This window comes from Lonchura striata, chromosome 5, assembly GCF_046129695.1.
Source record: "Lonchura striata isolate bLonStr1 chromosome 5, bLonStr1.mat, whole genome shotgun sequence".
NCBI classification, from domain to species: Eukaryota; Metazoa; Chordata; class Aves; order Passeriformes; family Estrildidae; genus Lonchura; species Lonchura striata.
The window spans coordinates 24,578,093-24,595,361 of NC_134607.1; the positions used below are offsets into that span (position 1 = coordinate 24,578,093).

The following is a 17,269-nucleotide window of genomic DNA, read 5'->3' on the forward strand; positions in this document are numbered from 1 at the left end:
CAGGTCAGATGTGGATATGTTATCTCAAACTGTAAGATCACTGAGTACTCATTGAAGTGATGACTCCATTATAGTTTGCAAAACAAGTAGTTTTGGACTTGTGGTTATTTCTTTAGAGAATGGATATTGAATTCTTAAAAAAAACCTGGTATTTTGCTTCTTTAATTACTGGAGTACGTGATTGAATGTTAAGAAGTAGCTTACTTGCACTTGTGAGGTCTGAATTTTTTATGTGAATTGTATCTGAGCTCAATATTACTGGGTAATTTTAATTTACCAAAGAATAGCACACTCATACTTATCTTCACTAAGGAAAGTTGCCAAACAAGAAACACAGAATTTTTAAAAAATCTCATGAGAACTGGTTGCTGTGTTTGGAGGAAGACAGAATTAATGTCTTCTTGAGAATGCTGCCTGAAATTTGGTGCAGTCTTTGCAGGCTTGCACGTGACCAGGTTTTATAGTAATGTATTGGTGATCAAGGGCTCTTCACATCAGATTTGGGGCATTAATTATGTCCTTGTTTCTAATGGAGTGTTCCTTAATGGCAAGAGCTGTTTCTCTCCGTACTGCTGACTTGTCCTGTGGCTTTGAACATAGTTATTTATTTTTTGCTTGGGTTTACTCATGTGCAGAATTAAGTTTTACATACTTCTTAGTGTTGTTGCAATGCTTAATTAATATTTATAAAGGCCTTTGACATCCTGTGATGAAAGGAACTCTGCAAGTGTTTAGTAGTTGTATTATTTTATTAGTGAAAATGCAGGAGGAGTCAGAAGGATACCAGTTCTGAATTTAGAGTGAGCAATGGAGTCATTCTGTAACCTTGAGCAGGTCATGCAGTCTCTTGTTTTGTAACATATCCTGGGAAAACTCTGTTTTGCACCATGTGTTATTAAATGCTATCCTTTCCTCGCCCAAATCCATTCGAAGGGAAAAAAGGTAAAAAGTAAGCAAACATACACGACTTTACTGAGCTGCTAAATACAGCAAGTATTTCTTAAGGAAATAGATCATTAACAGGGGCCAGAGGGGTGAGAAGGGAGTGGATGTAACTTACAGTTGCATTTCAGAGTCACCATGAGAGCTTGAGTATGTGTTACCTAGTCACAGACCAGACTGGATTCTGCCTGTTACCGATGTCTGATTTGGGTTCAGTATGCACCAAGTTTAACTGCAACTTCACTGTGAAGGGAATGCATATAATCTTTATTGCATTCTAAGAGCTCACTAATCCGTGGTACTCAGCTGGTAAACAAGTACTTTCTTCAGACTGAATATTGTCTGTATTTGAGCTTTGTGATTGTTAAGATTGATAGTTCTTATAGCATCTTGTATTAGACTATTGCATAATAATATAAATCTCAGTCACTTCAGGTTTATTCCTCAACTGACAGAGGAAGGTTATGATTACTTACTGTCATTAAAATTACAAGATAGTGAGGAACTTTTGAAAAGTATATATCTGTTTTAAGATTGAGCCAGCTAGGCATTGGCCTAATTATATAAGGCACAATAACATTAAATAGTTACTTGATGTGCTTCACACATGCAAATGCAGGGTTTACGTTTTTTATTTCATACATGGTGTTATATCTGCATTTTACTCATTGCACAAAACACATAGATGTGGTTTAGAATAAGGGGCATCAAAACTTTTATTTCAAGTACTTCAGCAAGGTGAACAGATTGCCCAGTGAAGTGTGAGGCATAGCTGAATTTAAGAGCCAGTTTATGCTTGTGCAGTATGGTGGATTCAAATTGAAAGCACCTGGATCTTTGTCCTGCTTTATTGCAGTCTGGCTGGACAGCTTGTTCTGGAGGCTTTTTACTTGTCTTTAGTCCTGCTTCAGCTCTCAGCTCAGCTGGCCCAAGGATGAGGAGGAACAGTGTTTGTCCCTGCTAAGAATAAACAGTGGTTTGTAGTCTTCAAGAACAGCAGTTGTTAAATCCCCCAAGCTTTATATAACCCTAGTTATAAGCCTTAATTTATGGAGTATGCCTTGTAGTAATGGAATATCAAGAATTTACCTGCCTGGCTTGAACTGAACATGCTGAACATATATTTAGGTAGATTTATTTCAAGATAGAGTAATATGGTAAGATTTACATAGTATCTTCCAGACCTGCAAAATATGTTACTTGCTTCTGCCTTTAACTTAGACTTCCTGATACGGATTATGACCGTCCTGAAAGTTTGTAACTGAATACTTGCAGCAAGTAACTGAATGAATTTTCTTACCTGTTAAAAATAAATATTGCCTCAGGTAATAAATGGAGAGTGGAAAATACAAACCTTAATACCTGTGCCAAGAAAATCTGAGCAAGCTGTACAGAGTTGTTTGAACTTCTAATACGTTTAGAAAAACAACCTTAACTTGCTGGTTCTTCCACCTTAACCCACAACCAATGAATAATAACTTAGTGTGGAAAGCCTTGTTCTTAGCTTCACACTGATAAAATTAACTACATGCTACCTTTAGTATTTTGATTTAGTATAATTAAAATAATGACTTACAGTTTGATAAATGTTATTTTCATTACTACAGTGCCCTGAAGCACTGCATGTGGAAAACTTTATAATATTACACAGATCTGGAGGTATGTAATATGATTGTCAGACTATTAACTTGCACAAAGTGTTTTGGTCTTTAGAGCATATGAATTTAGAGTGTTTCTTTGGAAACTGAATAAAAGTAAGCAATCAGATCCTTTCCAAAATGAAATGTAAATTATACCACTATGCAACTGCAAGAGTATCCTTATAATATCCCTATGCAGGATATTCAAGCATTTCACCATTCAATAGAAGCTCCCTGTAAGCACTATGGCTGTGTCTGGGCTTGGTTTGGTGAGGGATTTTTTCCCAGTAATTTAACAGTCACTAAATAGAAACTGCTTCACTGATATTTATATTTTAATTTTTTCCTTGATCTGAAGTGCCTTCTTGAGTGCCATATCATGAACATTAAGAAAGCCTCCAGTATTTTCAAGCAGGTTAAAAAGTGCATCAAGTAACACTGTAATAATGTTGTCTGTGTTTTCTTTATTTTTACCTTCCCCTACGAATTCCGTCCTGTATCTGTAGATAGTCTGGATCTTTACCAGGATGGATTTTCAGTCATGGGTTTGTTTTTTTTTTAACCAAGAAACACAAATATAAATAAATGTCAAAGTTTAAAATAAATAGAACTACTTGTTAAAGATTCTGCGTAATCCAGTTTTTTACTGTTTGTACAGCCTCCACTGGTGCCACAAATTATGCTCTGGCAGAAAATGTTTCATTTGAATAAATTGTATTATACTTATTCAGTATTTTTTTCTGAAATGTCACATTCCGACATTAAAACAAGTGTCATAATTGTTGTGTGCACTGTGGCATAGTTACCATGGGAAATAGATACATTTCCTGTGACTGTTTCAGTTTTGAAAAATAATTATTTTCTTGGCATTTAAGGCAGAAGTTTGTAATCTAAGAAAGTACAGAATTCTGTTGTTAAAATCAAATTTATGCTTTAGTCAGGAATCAGCATTTCCTTTTTAACTGCAATTATATTAATAGTAAGTATTCTTTTAATAGCATTTCTCATGCATACCTACAAAAATGGACTATAAGGTGGCAGTAATACTTGTGTTCCAGTTTGTAACCTGTTCAAAGTCCCAGTAGGACATTGGCAAAGCTGCCAGTAGAGCGGCTCGCTTGTGGAATTGGTCTGGGCTGCTGAATGCGTTGGTGTCCTGGTACAGACCTGGAGTGGAGGGTAGCTCATTTAGCTACCTGCTACAGTCCTTCTGCAGAGGATGTGTCAGTAATTAGTTTCCTGCTCACTTGACCACTAAGTACAGAACTATATTTTTGTTCTACTCTAATACATTTTTGGAGGAAGTATTCCAGAGCTGCATTGCCATCAGTGACACAGCTGTTTATGGTCAGCAGTGCAAAGTGCACTGGCAGCTGGGCAGTCTGGTGCTGGTCATGTTCAACATCTGTATTAATGACATGGTCTGTTGGGATGGAACAAACTCAGCACCTTTGCAGGTGCTATCAAATGAGACTGAGTGGTTGACTCCTCTGGAGATTAAGGTTGCCATTCAGGGGGAACACAGTAGGCTCGAGAAAAGGGCCTGACAGACCTCTTGAAATTCAACAGTTGTAAATGGAAAGTACTACCATTGTGTCAAAAGAGCTCCCTGCTATATAGCACAGGCTAGACATCCACTGACTAGACAGTAGCTCTGCAGAAACAACACCTGAAGGTCCTGAGAGAGAAAAAGTAAAATATGAATCAGCAGGGTGTCCTTGCTATTAAGAAACCAGCCATATGCTGTGTTGTATTAGCAAAGATACAGCCAGTGGGTCAGGAAAAGGGATTCAACACTTCAAGTCCCTCTTTAACATAATGTGTCCAGGTTTGGTTCTCATAGAGGGAAGATGCTGATCTTGAGGATTGCCAGCTCTCTTTTCCCTGTGAAATGACTGACTTGTGTCTCTGTAGGAGGCACAGGTTCTTAAGACTTGATTTTATTTTGGTAGCTGTTAACCCTTTTACCTGGCCCATGGTGTTTCTTGTGGCTGTCAGAATGATACAGGTAATTTTCTTGGCAAACACTTACAGATAATGCAGCTTTCTACTTGTATGAGTAGTTTTAGAGGAAAGGAGTACTTTTTGATAATCACATAAAACCTTGAAGTCCTGAATGGAGCTGTGTCTTGCCAAAGGGGTGTCCTGATAGGATACATTACAGGACGTCTTAATTACAGGCAAATTTCTGACCTCATGTTTTGCCACTCTTGGGCTAATTTTACCACATTTCACAGTTGTCTAAGCACACTTTACCTGTGTCTTTGGTGTGCATGATTGTGCATGCTATGAAATAAGAATTACAGATCTGCAAGAGCTCCAAAGTGTTTGAAGCCTGAAGTAGGGGACAAAATGTGCTCAATTCTTACATTCTAGAATTTTGGCTATAGCTCTCCATTCTCATAAAGCTTTCCTTTTTATCAATTGGCTAACATTTAGGAACTTCAGATTGTATCTGGAAGTCTTTTTTGAAAGAAAGAAATACAGCTGGAAAGAGTAATTTTGTTTAAAAGAGTGCAAGCAAGAAATACAGATTATTTTTTAAGATCATTTTTATCTTTTTAACATATGTCAAGGTTTCCTTATGAGCAGATGACTCTGAGAATTGAAATTGGCCCCCTCCCTCTTCAGATAATATTCTTGCTCCTTCAGTTGCTGAAGAGCTGAGAAAAAACCTCCATTTCTGTGAGCATTTGTTGTTATACTGTAGGGCTTATGCCATCCAGTTCTTTAAAGTAAAGAGCTCTTTATGCTCAGTCTCTATAGATCATTGTGCATAGGTGGTTATATATATATATGGAATACGTCACAAAGAATTAATTTAACTCTGTTAACAAGTGTAATAACAGTTGGTAAGGAGCATTCCTTTAGAAAAGTGTACTTTCAGCTGTCAGTTTGTTGATGTTGTAAAGTTGGTTCTTTTCTCCAGCAGCGTCCAGTTGCTGATGTTGTGCTGTGATAAAGGCATATCGCTTGGGCCAGATGCGCTGTTTCAAGTACGCAGCTTTCTTGCTCTGACGCGGTTTTGGTTTTCAGCCAAAGAGAAGAAAAAGCAGCTTACTCTTGAAAAGGAATAATCTTTTGAAAATGCTTCTTTAGAGCACTTCTAAAAACACTCTTTAGAAAGTCTCTTTATTTAATACATGGTGAGTATATGTTGTGTTTGTATAAAATCCATAGCTTTCCCTGGGAGAGAGAGAGGACAGGCTTTTATCTTACATATGGTGTATATACTATTTACACATGTTGCAAATATTTCATACTCCTGAAGGGCTGAGTTCTGCTTTTGTGATTTCACCTACCTTCAGAAAGTGTGGGACAAGAATCGTTTTACTAGTTGACCAATTCTGAACTGCACAGTTTATCCCTTGCATTGGTATCACAGTTCTTCAGTGATGTTGTGAATTTTTGTCTCATTTCAAGCAAACAATTTTTTTCCCCTCTTTTAAGTTTTTATATCCTAGGTCTTCAGGAATGCTATTCTGAAGGATCAATTGTTTTTCCTTATAAACATCAGAAATCACTTGGCCTAAAGTAATTTCATTCTCCATTTTTGTCAGTTCAGCCTAAAGACTGACTTTTGAAATGGCTATCTCCCATGTAAGCATATTTTGTATGGCTGTCTAATTTATGTGTTGCCTAATAAGAGAGAAGGCTGTGATGCTGAGTATTATAACTTTTTAAAAAATAAAATTTATTAATCCCATTTTGACTCTTTTGATCAGCAAGATCATAACTCTTTATTTACGTGGCTTAGTCTAGTGGAAGTAATTTTACCTTTTAGGAATGTAGGGTCTGTCAGCCGTGGGATTTATTCCATGCTGTGTTACATCTTGCTTCTGTTTGATGTTCTCTTTAAATGCACTGCAGCACACTTGCATGTTTGTACATGCCCCAGACTTCTCATGCTGCTCAAATAATGGAGCATGCCTGTTAAGTGGGATATGTTAAATGAAAGTGAAGTAAAATTGTGAGGATTTCTATGCTCCAGTTGTGGTGCATTTAATTTTACTTCATTTTTAGTCTCTGACATCCAGCTTCCTGATATGATTTAAAAGCTTTCATCCATTTTGAGCATTTCAAGCTGTAGACTGCCAGTGTTCATTACTGCAGCAAGAAGGGCTTGCACCTCAATGAACTCACTTGGGAGTTTGTAGTATGACTATTCTTCATTGCTTATGACCCGTAGTTCTAATCATCTTATGCTTTTTAATGCATTATTGTGAGTTGAATTTGCTTCCCGTATGCTCAGCTAAGTTCCAGAGAAGGTCCAAACAAGTGAAGGTCAAGGACAGCTTGATGAAGAGAAAGTGGAAGAAAATGAAAACCACTTGCTAGTGGCAGCAGCAAGGTCTTCATGAAATAGCACTGTTGAAGACATTTTACTTTCCTCTAAGAGATTTTGTCCCTGTATGGATTGGGGAAACTCCTGTCATGGAAGTTGCACCTGGGCTCAAGCTTGTTAAAAGTGTTTTGCAACACATTGAGACACCAGTGTGTGATGCCTAATTCTGCTGGTGTCCAGGCTATATAACTGATCACAGTACCAAGAAAACTTTCAGCAATGTTGAGAAGCTAGGTGCTTATAGTTAGAGTTCAATTGAAATACTTTAGCTTCAAATCTTGACCAAAATTGGATACCTTATTTTTGGATAAATTTCTGGTTTGATCAAGTTTTGAGTCTTCCCATCTGTTTCCAAAAGATTTGAAAGGTATTTGGTATTTTGGATCACTAGAGGCTTGTCTGTAAGAAAGAGTTATTAAGTTATTAATAACATAATATTATTAATAACTATTACTATATTATTAATAAAGTTATTATCTGTAAGAAATAGTTTTTAAGTTTTACTTCTAAGTGACAGTGCTCTGTGCATGTAAATCGTTCTCTGTGTATGGTGAAGGCCTTTAGCCCTGGCTAGTTGTGACTGATGCTAAATCTTGAGGGAAGATTTAGCAGTCGTTCAGGCAACATGGTAGCTACATAGATACAAAAGTGCTTCTGGTCCTGCAAGTGGGAGTTCAGAATCCCAGCGTTCAGAAAGAGGATGCACAAGTTGGCTCACAATTTGGAAGCAGGTTTGTAAATTGCCCTGTGCTCATCAACAACACAGAGAACAGGGTGCACCTATAGAAGTTTACTGCCACTTCTGTGTCGTAGTGTAGCTAACTCAAGTTGACTATTCTGAAATGAGGTAAAGTGTGAGGTCAGGAGGAGGGAAGAGAACTCACAGTTCTGGTAATGCACATCTTCACCTGTGAGGAACTTACAAACTCTCACACCATTGTCCTGGGCTGTTGGAAAAGGAACTGGAAGTTGCATGCACTAATGTGTCATTCTAGAATTTTTCATTTCTTACATTTCACTTACATTTTCTTGTGCAGTTTTAGTTTGAGAGTGTCCTTACAGGATTATGGGGTTTGTGTAGACTAATACTGTGTGACGCTTTATCTCTGCCTATCAAAGTGTGTTGGCAGCAGATAGTGTGCAATATGTTGCATGTCATCTTGCCTCACAGTTCAGCTTATGACAGCAAGAGCTTTGAAGGCAACTTCTGTCCTCTACCTGTGCCTTAAGCCCATAATGTTGTCAGAACAACTCTCTAAAATAGAATTTTCTGGAAAAAATAGTATTAGAGTTTTGCAGGAAGTGAACAATTTCCAAAACAGGTAGATTGTTTTGAGGGAGAAAACATTTCTTGAATGTCTGGTTTTGGTGGTTTTTTTTTTTTTTTTTTCCCTGAATTGGATGTTTTAATAATATGGACTTCACAACTGTTTTCTGTTATGTCTGCAGTTAGTGTAAAAAAATTCTGCTCTCTAAAATAATTTCTTTTGACTTAGCCAGAAGAGGTTGTTTTAGGAACATAGATAAGGTGTGATGTATCACAAGTACTGGGTTTATTTGGGTTGGGTTTTTTTAGAATGAAGATAATGTTTTGGATTACATTTTATAATTTCTCATAATTTGTAAGCTGTTAATTTGCCTTACTTTAAATACTTGGAATTAAAATCTGTAATAAGCTTTTTAAATGCGTTCCAGTAATGTTGATTCTAAGATTTTGTGGGAGATCTTCAAATAAAATTAGGTCATATTTTTAGATCACCACATGCTTTCTTGAAAAAAAAAAAAAACTAGATTAAAAAGCTGGCTGCTGATTGCTATTTAGCAGACTTCCTCTTCAGGGTTGTGGTGTGTCCGTGTTGCCATTACAGTGTGCTCATAACAAAGCCCGGAACCACACCCCATTGTATTACTCTAAATTCACTCTGCTTGCAGTTGATGGGTTTTCTCCCCTTGTTGATCTCCGTGTGAGCTACTGTTTACTGGAAAGCACATGATGGAGCCCTGAGTTTTCAACAGGCCAGGAAGAACTGTCTTTTGGCTAATGAGAAGCTAATGGGCAGCATTATCTCTGGAATAAACCAAGGAGGTGATTGATGTTGAATTTCTCAGGGCATTTAACACTGCTAGTTGTATTCAACAAGCATCTTGCATCCAGCTGAAGAGGAAAATCATTGATCATAAAACAAATGTTAGTGAAATGCATGGAACAGTAGAACTGGGAAGACGGCACTTGTGATACCCAGAATAACAATGAAACTTACTTTCCCTTCTAGTTCAGTGAACTTTCACTGTGGTTGTACATCGTTAGTGTGTCTGTAGCATCTATTCTTGCTCTGTGTTATAAATGAAAATTTGTCCAGCCAAATTAATATAAAAAAATAAAATATTTATTTTGCAATTAAATTCTATCTAGCTAGCCCCAAGGAAAGAACTGAGCTGAGCCCGGGGTCGGCCCTGGGTGTGCAACAAGGAGACAGCCTCAGCAGAGGTTTTCCTCTGTGCCCACACACCCCCATCTTGGCACAAGCGATCTTTATAGGGAAAATTCCGCCTGAGGCCAAGATTTGAGCAGTCAGTCTTTTCTTTTATTCAGAGTCCACATGTTAATAAGATTCTCTTTTTTTGGTGATGAGGGAGAACAATTCAGTGTCCAGAGTTTGTTGAATCCCTTGATGAAATTTGGGAACGCTGTATTCGCATGTATTTGCCTGAGGATTTCCATGATATCCATCTCGGGTTAAATGATCAGCACTGATCAGCACCTGGGGTTCCTGTATCTCTCCAGACATGGCCCATCTCCTGGGGAGCCATGCCTTCTTACTTGTAAATCAGTTTCCAATATACACCCGGTCTAACCTGCGAGGGTGGGGGGAATCCTAATACAAACGTGTATACTCTTAACAAATATTCGATATCACATATATCATATTAGAAATGGCATGAATTATATCTACTACACATAACACTGCCATTTGGAAAATGTAACTTTGTACTTCTGACATGTTTGTGAGGTTTCACCCAGCACTTTGTCACAAGCTCTGTGGTCCCGTACCTGTGATGTAGCCCAAGTGTTCAGATAGGTCCCTTCCACCTTAGTAGAGCTTACATGAATTGAAGCCTAAATAAAGTTTTGGTAAATGAAGTAAACCAGGTGTTGGTTGCTGCTGTATTGTGGTTGTTGAGGATATACACCCAATAGAATATTAAATCTCTACTAAAAGAACAGAAGGGAAGGTTGTCATGCAAAACAAAAGGGCTTCTCTGCAGCCTTAGTCCACATAGATCAAAAAACAAGGCAGCAGCAATAGCAATCTCCATGTCCAAAATTTATCACAAAGGCAGACCATAACTAGGTGATTACTTTCAGGCTATGGATCTTTTGTCCTGGAATCCTTTTAGGGCTGCATGTCACTATAAGCCATAGTTTCAGCTGTGATTGTGAATGTGGTTCTTTTCTCTTTCTTTTCTATTCCCTTCTCATCTGCTCACAAAAGTAAGGAAAGTGCTTTTAAGTAGAAAGATGCCTGTGTGCCAAGCAGTTAATGGAAGTCATTTCATAATTTGATACTACCATTTTTAGCAGCTCTTTTGAGACATCTTCTTTTAAACTTCTTTTTAAACATTTACCTACTGCAAGAAGGTTGTTTGGAAATTGTGTAGTTAAAACTTGAACTGCAGCCCAAAAGGCATACACAGCTCGACAAGATAAAAGTAGTAAACAATTTGAAGTCATAGCAATTTTGAATGATGAGGGTGTCACAGGAGGGATTTTTCATCCTCCTCACAATCTATGGCTCAAAGAAAATGAAAAGAAGTCTGTCTCAATGCTATGATAAACCATGCAAAGTACACCAAGCTCCCCAGTGCTTCACTGAAAAAAGTGTAGTAATTGCACTTAGTGGTAACTTCAGGATATTGTTTCTAAGGACTCATCTTGCCTTTATCAATTTTATTCATCCATGAAGCAGGTGAGACCAGCTTCAGGAAACCAGGATGACATTTATTACTCTCTGTAGGACCTTTGTAGTTTAGAATCTCCTTGAAGTTCTCAATCAGGAAGCTATTAATACATAGCATCTCAAAATATTTTTGTAGGAATCAGTTGCCTAAATATCTCTTTACACTCTGGCTTCAGAGTATTTAGTGAAAATGAAAAGAAGGTTATTTATTTTACTGTATAGATGCAATTTAAAGAAAAGTCTGTACAACATGACAGCAAAGCATACTCAACTTTTTAAAACTGTGGTCAAAAAAGTCCTTTGATTTAGGTGTAAATACAAGAAATTGTTCAGTACTATTATAAACTCTGGTTTTGTTTTTAATACTGTTCTGGGTTTTATAAAATTTTCTTCTTAAAGATTGTGGATTATAGTTGTTAGTTGGTTCCCATTTGTAGAGTCTCTGCTACTCTCATCTGCTAAATAATCTTTTTACATTAATGATCTTTGTCTTAATCTTTACCTATAAAAAGAAATTAAGTAAGCTGGAAACTTGGCCTTAAATTTCTTTTTAAAGAGGTGAAGACAACTGGTTAACAAAAATTGATTCACCATAGAAACAGCTCAGCCAATAGTATGTATGCAGTAAATTAACTATTCCATGGTACTTTCATATTTAATATAGAACATAGCAACAAGATGATGGCTTGACAACAATAGCAGCTGTATATATTTTTTTTCCTTTTTTTGAAAGAATGTTCTTGTGGGAAAAAATAGATTCTCTGGAAAGTAATTTGTATTACAAGTTTCATCACAAAAATTCTGTGGGTGGATACAATAGCCTAGAAATTAAATTAGAGATTTGTATAATAAATGATAGGTTTGATTTGATATGACACTTCTAGTCTCTTACAAGTGACATAGCTACAGGCAATAGAATAATCTCTTCCCCTTGTGAAGATAAATGTTGTATCAGACCAAACTATCTTATATTAAATTACAACTTCCCTTTTTATTTTTTTACCATATGAAAAGATTCATGAGGCTCTTCGTTAAATAATAGCATGATCCAATTATAGGAGTACTTTGGCCAAAATGTCTTGAAGATATTTTTTTACAATCAGGTATGTGATTAATTTATATAGGGAACTGCCATAACAGACATGAAGTGAAAAAGGGAATTTTCCTTTATGCAGCACATGGCATGATAGTGGCCATACTGAGCTAAAAGGTGCTTTTCTTATCACAGTTCGACGGAAACCCTCAGAAAGAAATGAAGTATGATAAGAGGAATCTGATAACTTGTCTGTCTTCCTTGCAGGGAAGAGGTTTCTAGTATGTGTGGCTCTTATACAACTTGACTGTACTCAGACCAATGTTTTTCATGTTTTGGCAGAGAGAAGGAGCAAGAAAGGGAAGAACAGTTAATGGAAGACAAGAAAAGGAAGAAAGAGGATAAGAAAAAGAAGGACTCTGCTCAGAAGGTGGGTTTTGATACTTGAATTCTTTTATCCAGCTGAAACAAACAGTATTGGCGGTAATAAGATGTTAAATTGTTTGTATTTGGACTTAAAAATTTATTGCTTAGCCTGGTGCTTCTTTATTGACACTTTTTTGCATCATTTTGCTGGAGCTGAAGTGTTTAACTTGGATATTTCTTCTCCTTAGAGTACTATGTAAAATAAAGATTTTTTTTGATACAGAGTGTTTAAGTTACTCAATATGGCTTCTTTAGATCTCGCTCTACACAGCTGCTGCTTGTTGGAGGTGTTTGTGGATTGAAATACTGATGGGCTTTTGCAATTCTTGCAGTAGAACTGAATAAATATTTATTAGAGTAGGAAGATGCTTTTTTTTTTCGAAATCCTTAAGGAAGTTTATACGAAATATTTACTACTAAAGAGTCCGTTTACGTTTTTTGCTAAGTATTACTTGCATTTTACATTTTCTGTAGCTAATAGTACTTTTGCTGAAGTCTGCCAGTTCAAGTCTGAGTTGTGGAAAATTTGTAAGTCACCAAAAATTGGTTCAGGTCAGAAAATGAGTTTGACACTTGGCGTACTAGAAGGTTGGTATTTTGCAACAAACATCTGGCAGGTTGTTCTACGAATCAACCTGATATACGAGCTTGAGTCTCTTAGGGTGTTATCCATGCTTTTTACTGGTAAATTCTCAGTATAGGATAGGTGCGACCACCTTGGAACAAGTCCAGCAAAATGACATTAATGAATTAAGAGACTGGAGGATCTGACAAATGAGGAGAGGCTGAGAGTGTTATGACTGTCCCTCATGGAGGAGAGGAGGCTTGTGGTCTCATCAATGCATATTTATACTTTGTGGAAGGGAGTAAAAAGACGGAGGCACTCTTCTCCACAGTGCCCAGTGGCAAAGCACAAGGCATTATGTACATATCGAAAGTCTGCCTAATCATAAGAAGACTCCTTTTTTGTCCATGTAAGTGGCTGGGCGACCACTGGAACAGGTTTCCCAGAGGGGTTGTGGTGCCTCTGTCTTTAGATACTCAAAACTGAGTTTTACGTGGTCATGTGCAATCCAGTTTTGATGATTTTGTTTCAAATTGAGAAGTCTCTTGGGGCCAGGTGGAGGATAGGGGTGGAACCGTGGATTAAATTTCCAGAGGCTGTTCCTTCCAACGTCAATGATTATGTGAAACTGAGAGCAAAACGCTTTTCATTCAGTACTCTGTTTTTCAGTTGCTTCAGTAACAGATCAGGTGATGGAAGATCACAGTGTTCACTCTTATATTCTGTGAGTTTCTGCTGAGAACAGACAGCACAGACTTCAGTTAAATCTTGGCTTATCCAGGGTCTTTTTTAATCTGGCTTTTTCACCAATTTGAGTCTATCTGTTTAAACTGGGTGCAGATAAATGTGTATCAGTTGTCTTCATCCAGTTGATATATCCCCAAATAACAGTGCAAAAGAGCAGTTGCTACAGATAAGGTCTCTCCAGTGTCTTTTTGCCACAGTGTTAGTGCTGTTTAATGTTCAAGTTCAGAAAAGGTATGTAGAAACCAGAAAGAGCAGACCCTTATGAATAAAGAGTAGCGACTTGAGGATTATGTGCTGATACTCACTGATAAAAGGGAAACTTGAAAAGGCTGTACTGATCATCTTGATAACAGTGCTGTGTTTACTGAGGAATTGATGCTTTGAATACAAAAGAGATTTGCCAGCTTTCCTGTGTGGTCTGTCACCTAGTAAGTTGTTCAGTACATATTTTGCCACACTCTCAGGAAGGGTAAAGACTAAGTAATTTAATCTCCTGGAAGGCAAACTTGACAGTAATAGCTAGAGATAGCTAAGAATAGCAAAGTAGGCAGCCAAATGGACAAAACATAAATGTGTGTGTTGATTCTTACTGACTGTGGAGGTGTTCACTAAATAAGCAGCAGTGATTTCAGGGTACCATTTTCAAACTAGGTTTGTTTAACATGAAATAACTGTTCTGTCTGGATTGTCTGAAACTTAAAAAATAAAATTTAAAGAAAAATCACTTTAAGGAAAGTTACACAAGCAAGTTCACAGCTTAAATATACCAGTAGTTGGTGTCCAGGGAGCTATTTGATAGCTTATCAGTCGGCTGAGATTTATTCCAGCTACCCATTCACTGTAGCTGCTTCTGCCCTGCTGATGCTCACAGGCTGCCCACAGAGAGATGACAGCTGTAAATATGAGATATTGTCACATTTTTTTCAACTTTTGAGTTTTAGATGAAAGCAATCACAAAACCAGATCATTTTGACTATGGGAGAGAGACATGATAGGCAGAAGGTTTTTTGGCTTTTTTTGTTTAAAGTAATTTGTGTTCATCATGTAGAATTTTTCAAGGATTCAGTAAAATGTTTTTTACCCAAGTCAAATGTGTCTACTGTTGTCTATAGTAAACTTATCAGCAATACCAGATTGTGTTAATTAATATTTTTTCCCCTTTTCCTTTAGTAGCCAAGCATCAGGGTCAATTAAGTGTGTAACAGAATTTTTAACTGTTGCAGAAGATGATGTGATTTGATCCATACAGGACTTTTCATAAATGAATTTGAAAATTGATGTGTGGCTTGGTACAGACATGGTTTTGGTACGAATATGTTTTTATTGTCCTTGAGGCTTTGGGATACTGTATGTCTGTGAGGTTACAATGCTTAAAATTTTATATCTTAGTGAATTGCGGTTTTCGTCTTTCCAAAGTAAACAATGCCATAGCAATTTAGTGCAGTTTGTCTTCTTATTTACCGTACAAAGGAGTTTTGGTTTGGTTAGTTTCAACAATAAGCTGCTTTTTACTTGTGCTTTCATTATTCTATACTGTTGCTGTGTGCTTTCCAGAAATATGGACTAGTTCAGCAATTTCTTTTAAGAATAGGTGTCATAGAACCTGACACATGATGATCTTTAGGTTTTTTTTCATTATTGTGTAGTGGAACTCTTGATGGACAGGTTAAAAAAATGCTACAATGCACACTATTCCAGAGAATATACTAATGATGTGTTTGTCACTACTGTAGATTGAAATCTGCTATGCTGAAACAACGTAGGATACAGATACAAATACCAACCCATATTGAGTATTTTGCCCAGCATGAATGCTCATTTCAGTCATTGACTTCTTGCTGCTTTCAGTAGATTTACTTATAGTTGTTGCTGGTCCTCTTTGTAAGTGTGGAAATGAATCCAGTAAGGTTTAGAATTACTTCTCCTTGGAAGAGATGTTCTGGGAAAGGTGAAATGAGAAGAAGGCAGAGAGACAGACTGCTGTGGTTACTTCAGGCCCCAACAGTCTACTGTAAGGATACCCTCAACAGAAGGAAGGCTTTGTTACACTTTAAGTGAAATACTTCATCTCCAAAATCTGAGAGAACTGTAATACTACAGTACATGTTTATTTGTGCTTTGGAAGCCCATGGTTGGGATGAGGAGGAGGATTCACAAGTGAAGTATGATTGTTTCTGCCAGGGACTTTTGCATCAGGCAGAGTTACTGCAGCAGTTGTAATGCTTTTGAAAACCTTTGATATATATGTGTATATGTAACTAAGAGTACTATTTAGACTTGTAGTTCATCAGTTGGTTGTTTTTATTCAACAACAAATTCTGTTCTTTTGCCAATATATTAAGGCTGTGATTTAGCACAATATGTTCAATGTTTGTTTTGCACTGCTTAAAACTGTATTTACATTCTTGCTCTTAATTTGCAGGTCACAGATCAAAAAACCAAAGGTAAGAATCTTTGATACTAAGGAGTACTTTAATTGACTTGAGCCAAGATTCAGATCTTTACCAAAACCGTTACAAAAGGATGGGGACATATGAGTAAAGACGAAACACTGAATATGAGTATTCAGAAGAAATAAGTTGAGGTGATTAAAACAGAGAAGCTACAACTATTCTGCAGATGTGTTGTTAGCATTGAAATACTTCAAGGAAGAATGAGGATTGTAGATGAGATAGGTTAGCTGAAATACTCTGTTCTCTGTTTTACAACGGTTTTAGACAAATAACCAAGACTGACACCACCTTTATGAAGGGAATGAAAGACAGCAAAAATACTGCTTATAGTGAGGTACCAAAATAAATGAAAACTACTTGGGTTTGGAAACTTAAATTCAGGCACAGAAGAGTCCAGTAGAAAAGATAGGACTGATGAGTGAGCATCTGAAAGTTGGACTAAATAATTTAGCTGTTGTAAAAATATATTTAATCTTGCTTTGTGTATCAGTTTTTGATAAATTATGTGGGGAAATTGTGAAAGAAAAGTGAAAGAAAAGCACTAAAATAGTAACTTGATTTTATGGCTAACAAGAACTTTTTGGAGTTTGGGCAATGAAGCCTATCTAGAGATATTGGAAAACCCTTTTAAAAATAAAATGTGGAGAATAATGCATTTATGTTACCAAAGAGAGACCCATTTGTGTTGATCTCACATTTGTAAGAGTAAAAGTTTTACTAATTGTGTTTAGTTTGTCTAGAGTCTCTTAAGCAAATTTTGTGATGGTGTCAGCTTCTCAAGGATTCTTCTCCAGTACATAATAGTCCTCAGGAGCAGCTTATTTTTCCTTTTAGGGCCACCTGGTGACCAGCAGGGCAACCTTAAGTGAGCCAAATACAGTTGCTTTGTGTAGGACTGTCTTTTGGGTGGGAGTCAGCTATTACTGCCTTGCTGAAGAGCAGCACAGACAACTCAGATTTGTTACCTCTGAATGCAAAAGGAGGCAGGTTATTTCCCATCTTTTTGTTTGTTTAGGCAGTGGCTGTGTAGCTTAGAACACGTGGAAACTTGGGTTCTGATTTCACATTTCCCATAAAGATGATGATGTATAACAATCCAGAAAACAGTTGAAGATCAGGAAGGTGGAGCAAATTATATTTGACTAATATTTTAAAATTA

The 17,269-nt window shown here is 36.9% G+C and overlaps 1 protein-coding gene across 6 annotated transcripts in view; it reads left to right on the top strand.

Moving 5' to 3' along the window:
* TNRC6B (trinucleotide repeat containing adaptor 6B) overlaps positions 1-17,269 on the top strand; it is a 132,225-nt gene that overhangs the window by 67,179 nt on the left and 47,777 nt on the right. For all 6 annotated transcript variants that reach the window (XM_021552718.3, XM_021552720.3, XM_021552727.3 and 3 more), the window contains 2 exons: positions 12,262-12,349; positions 16,080-16,101. In XM_021552718.3, coding sequence (XP_021408393.1) covers positions 12,262-12,349; positions 16,080-16,101 — 110 coding nt within the window. The remainder of the gene's footprint in view (positions 1-12,261; positions 12,350-16,079; positions 16,102-17,269) is intronic.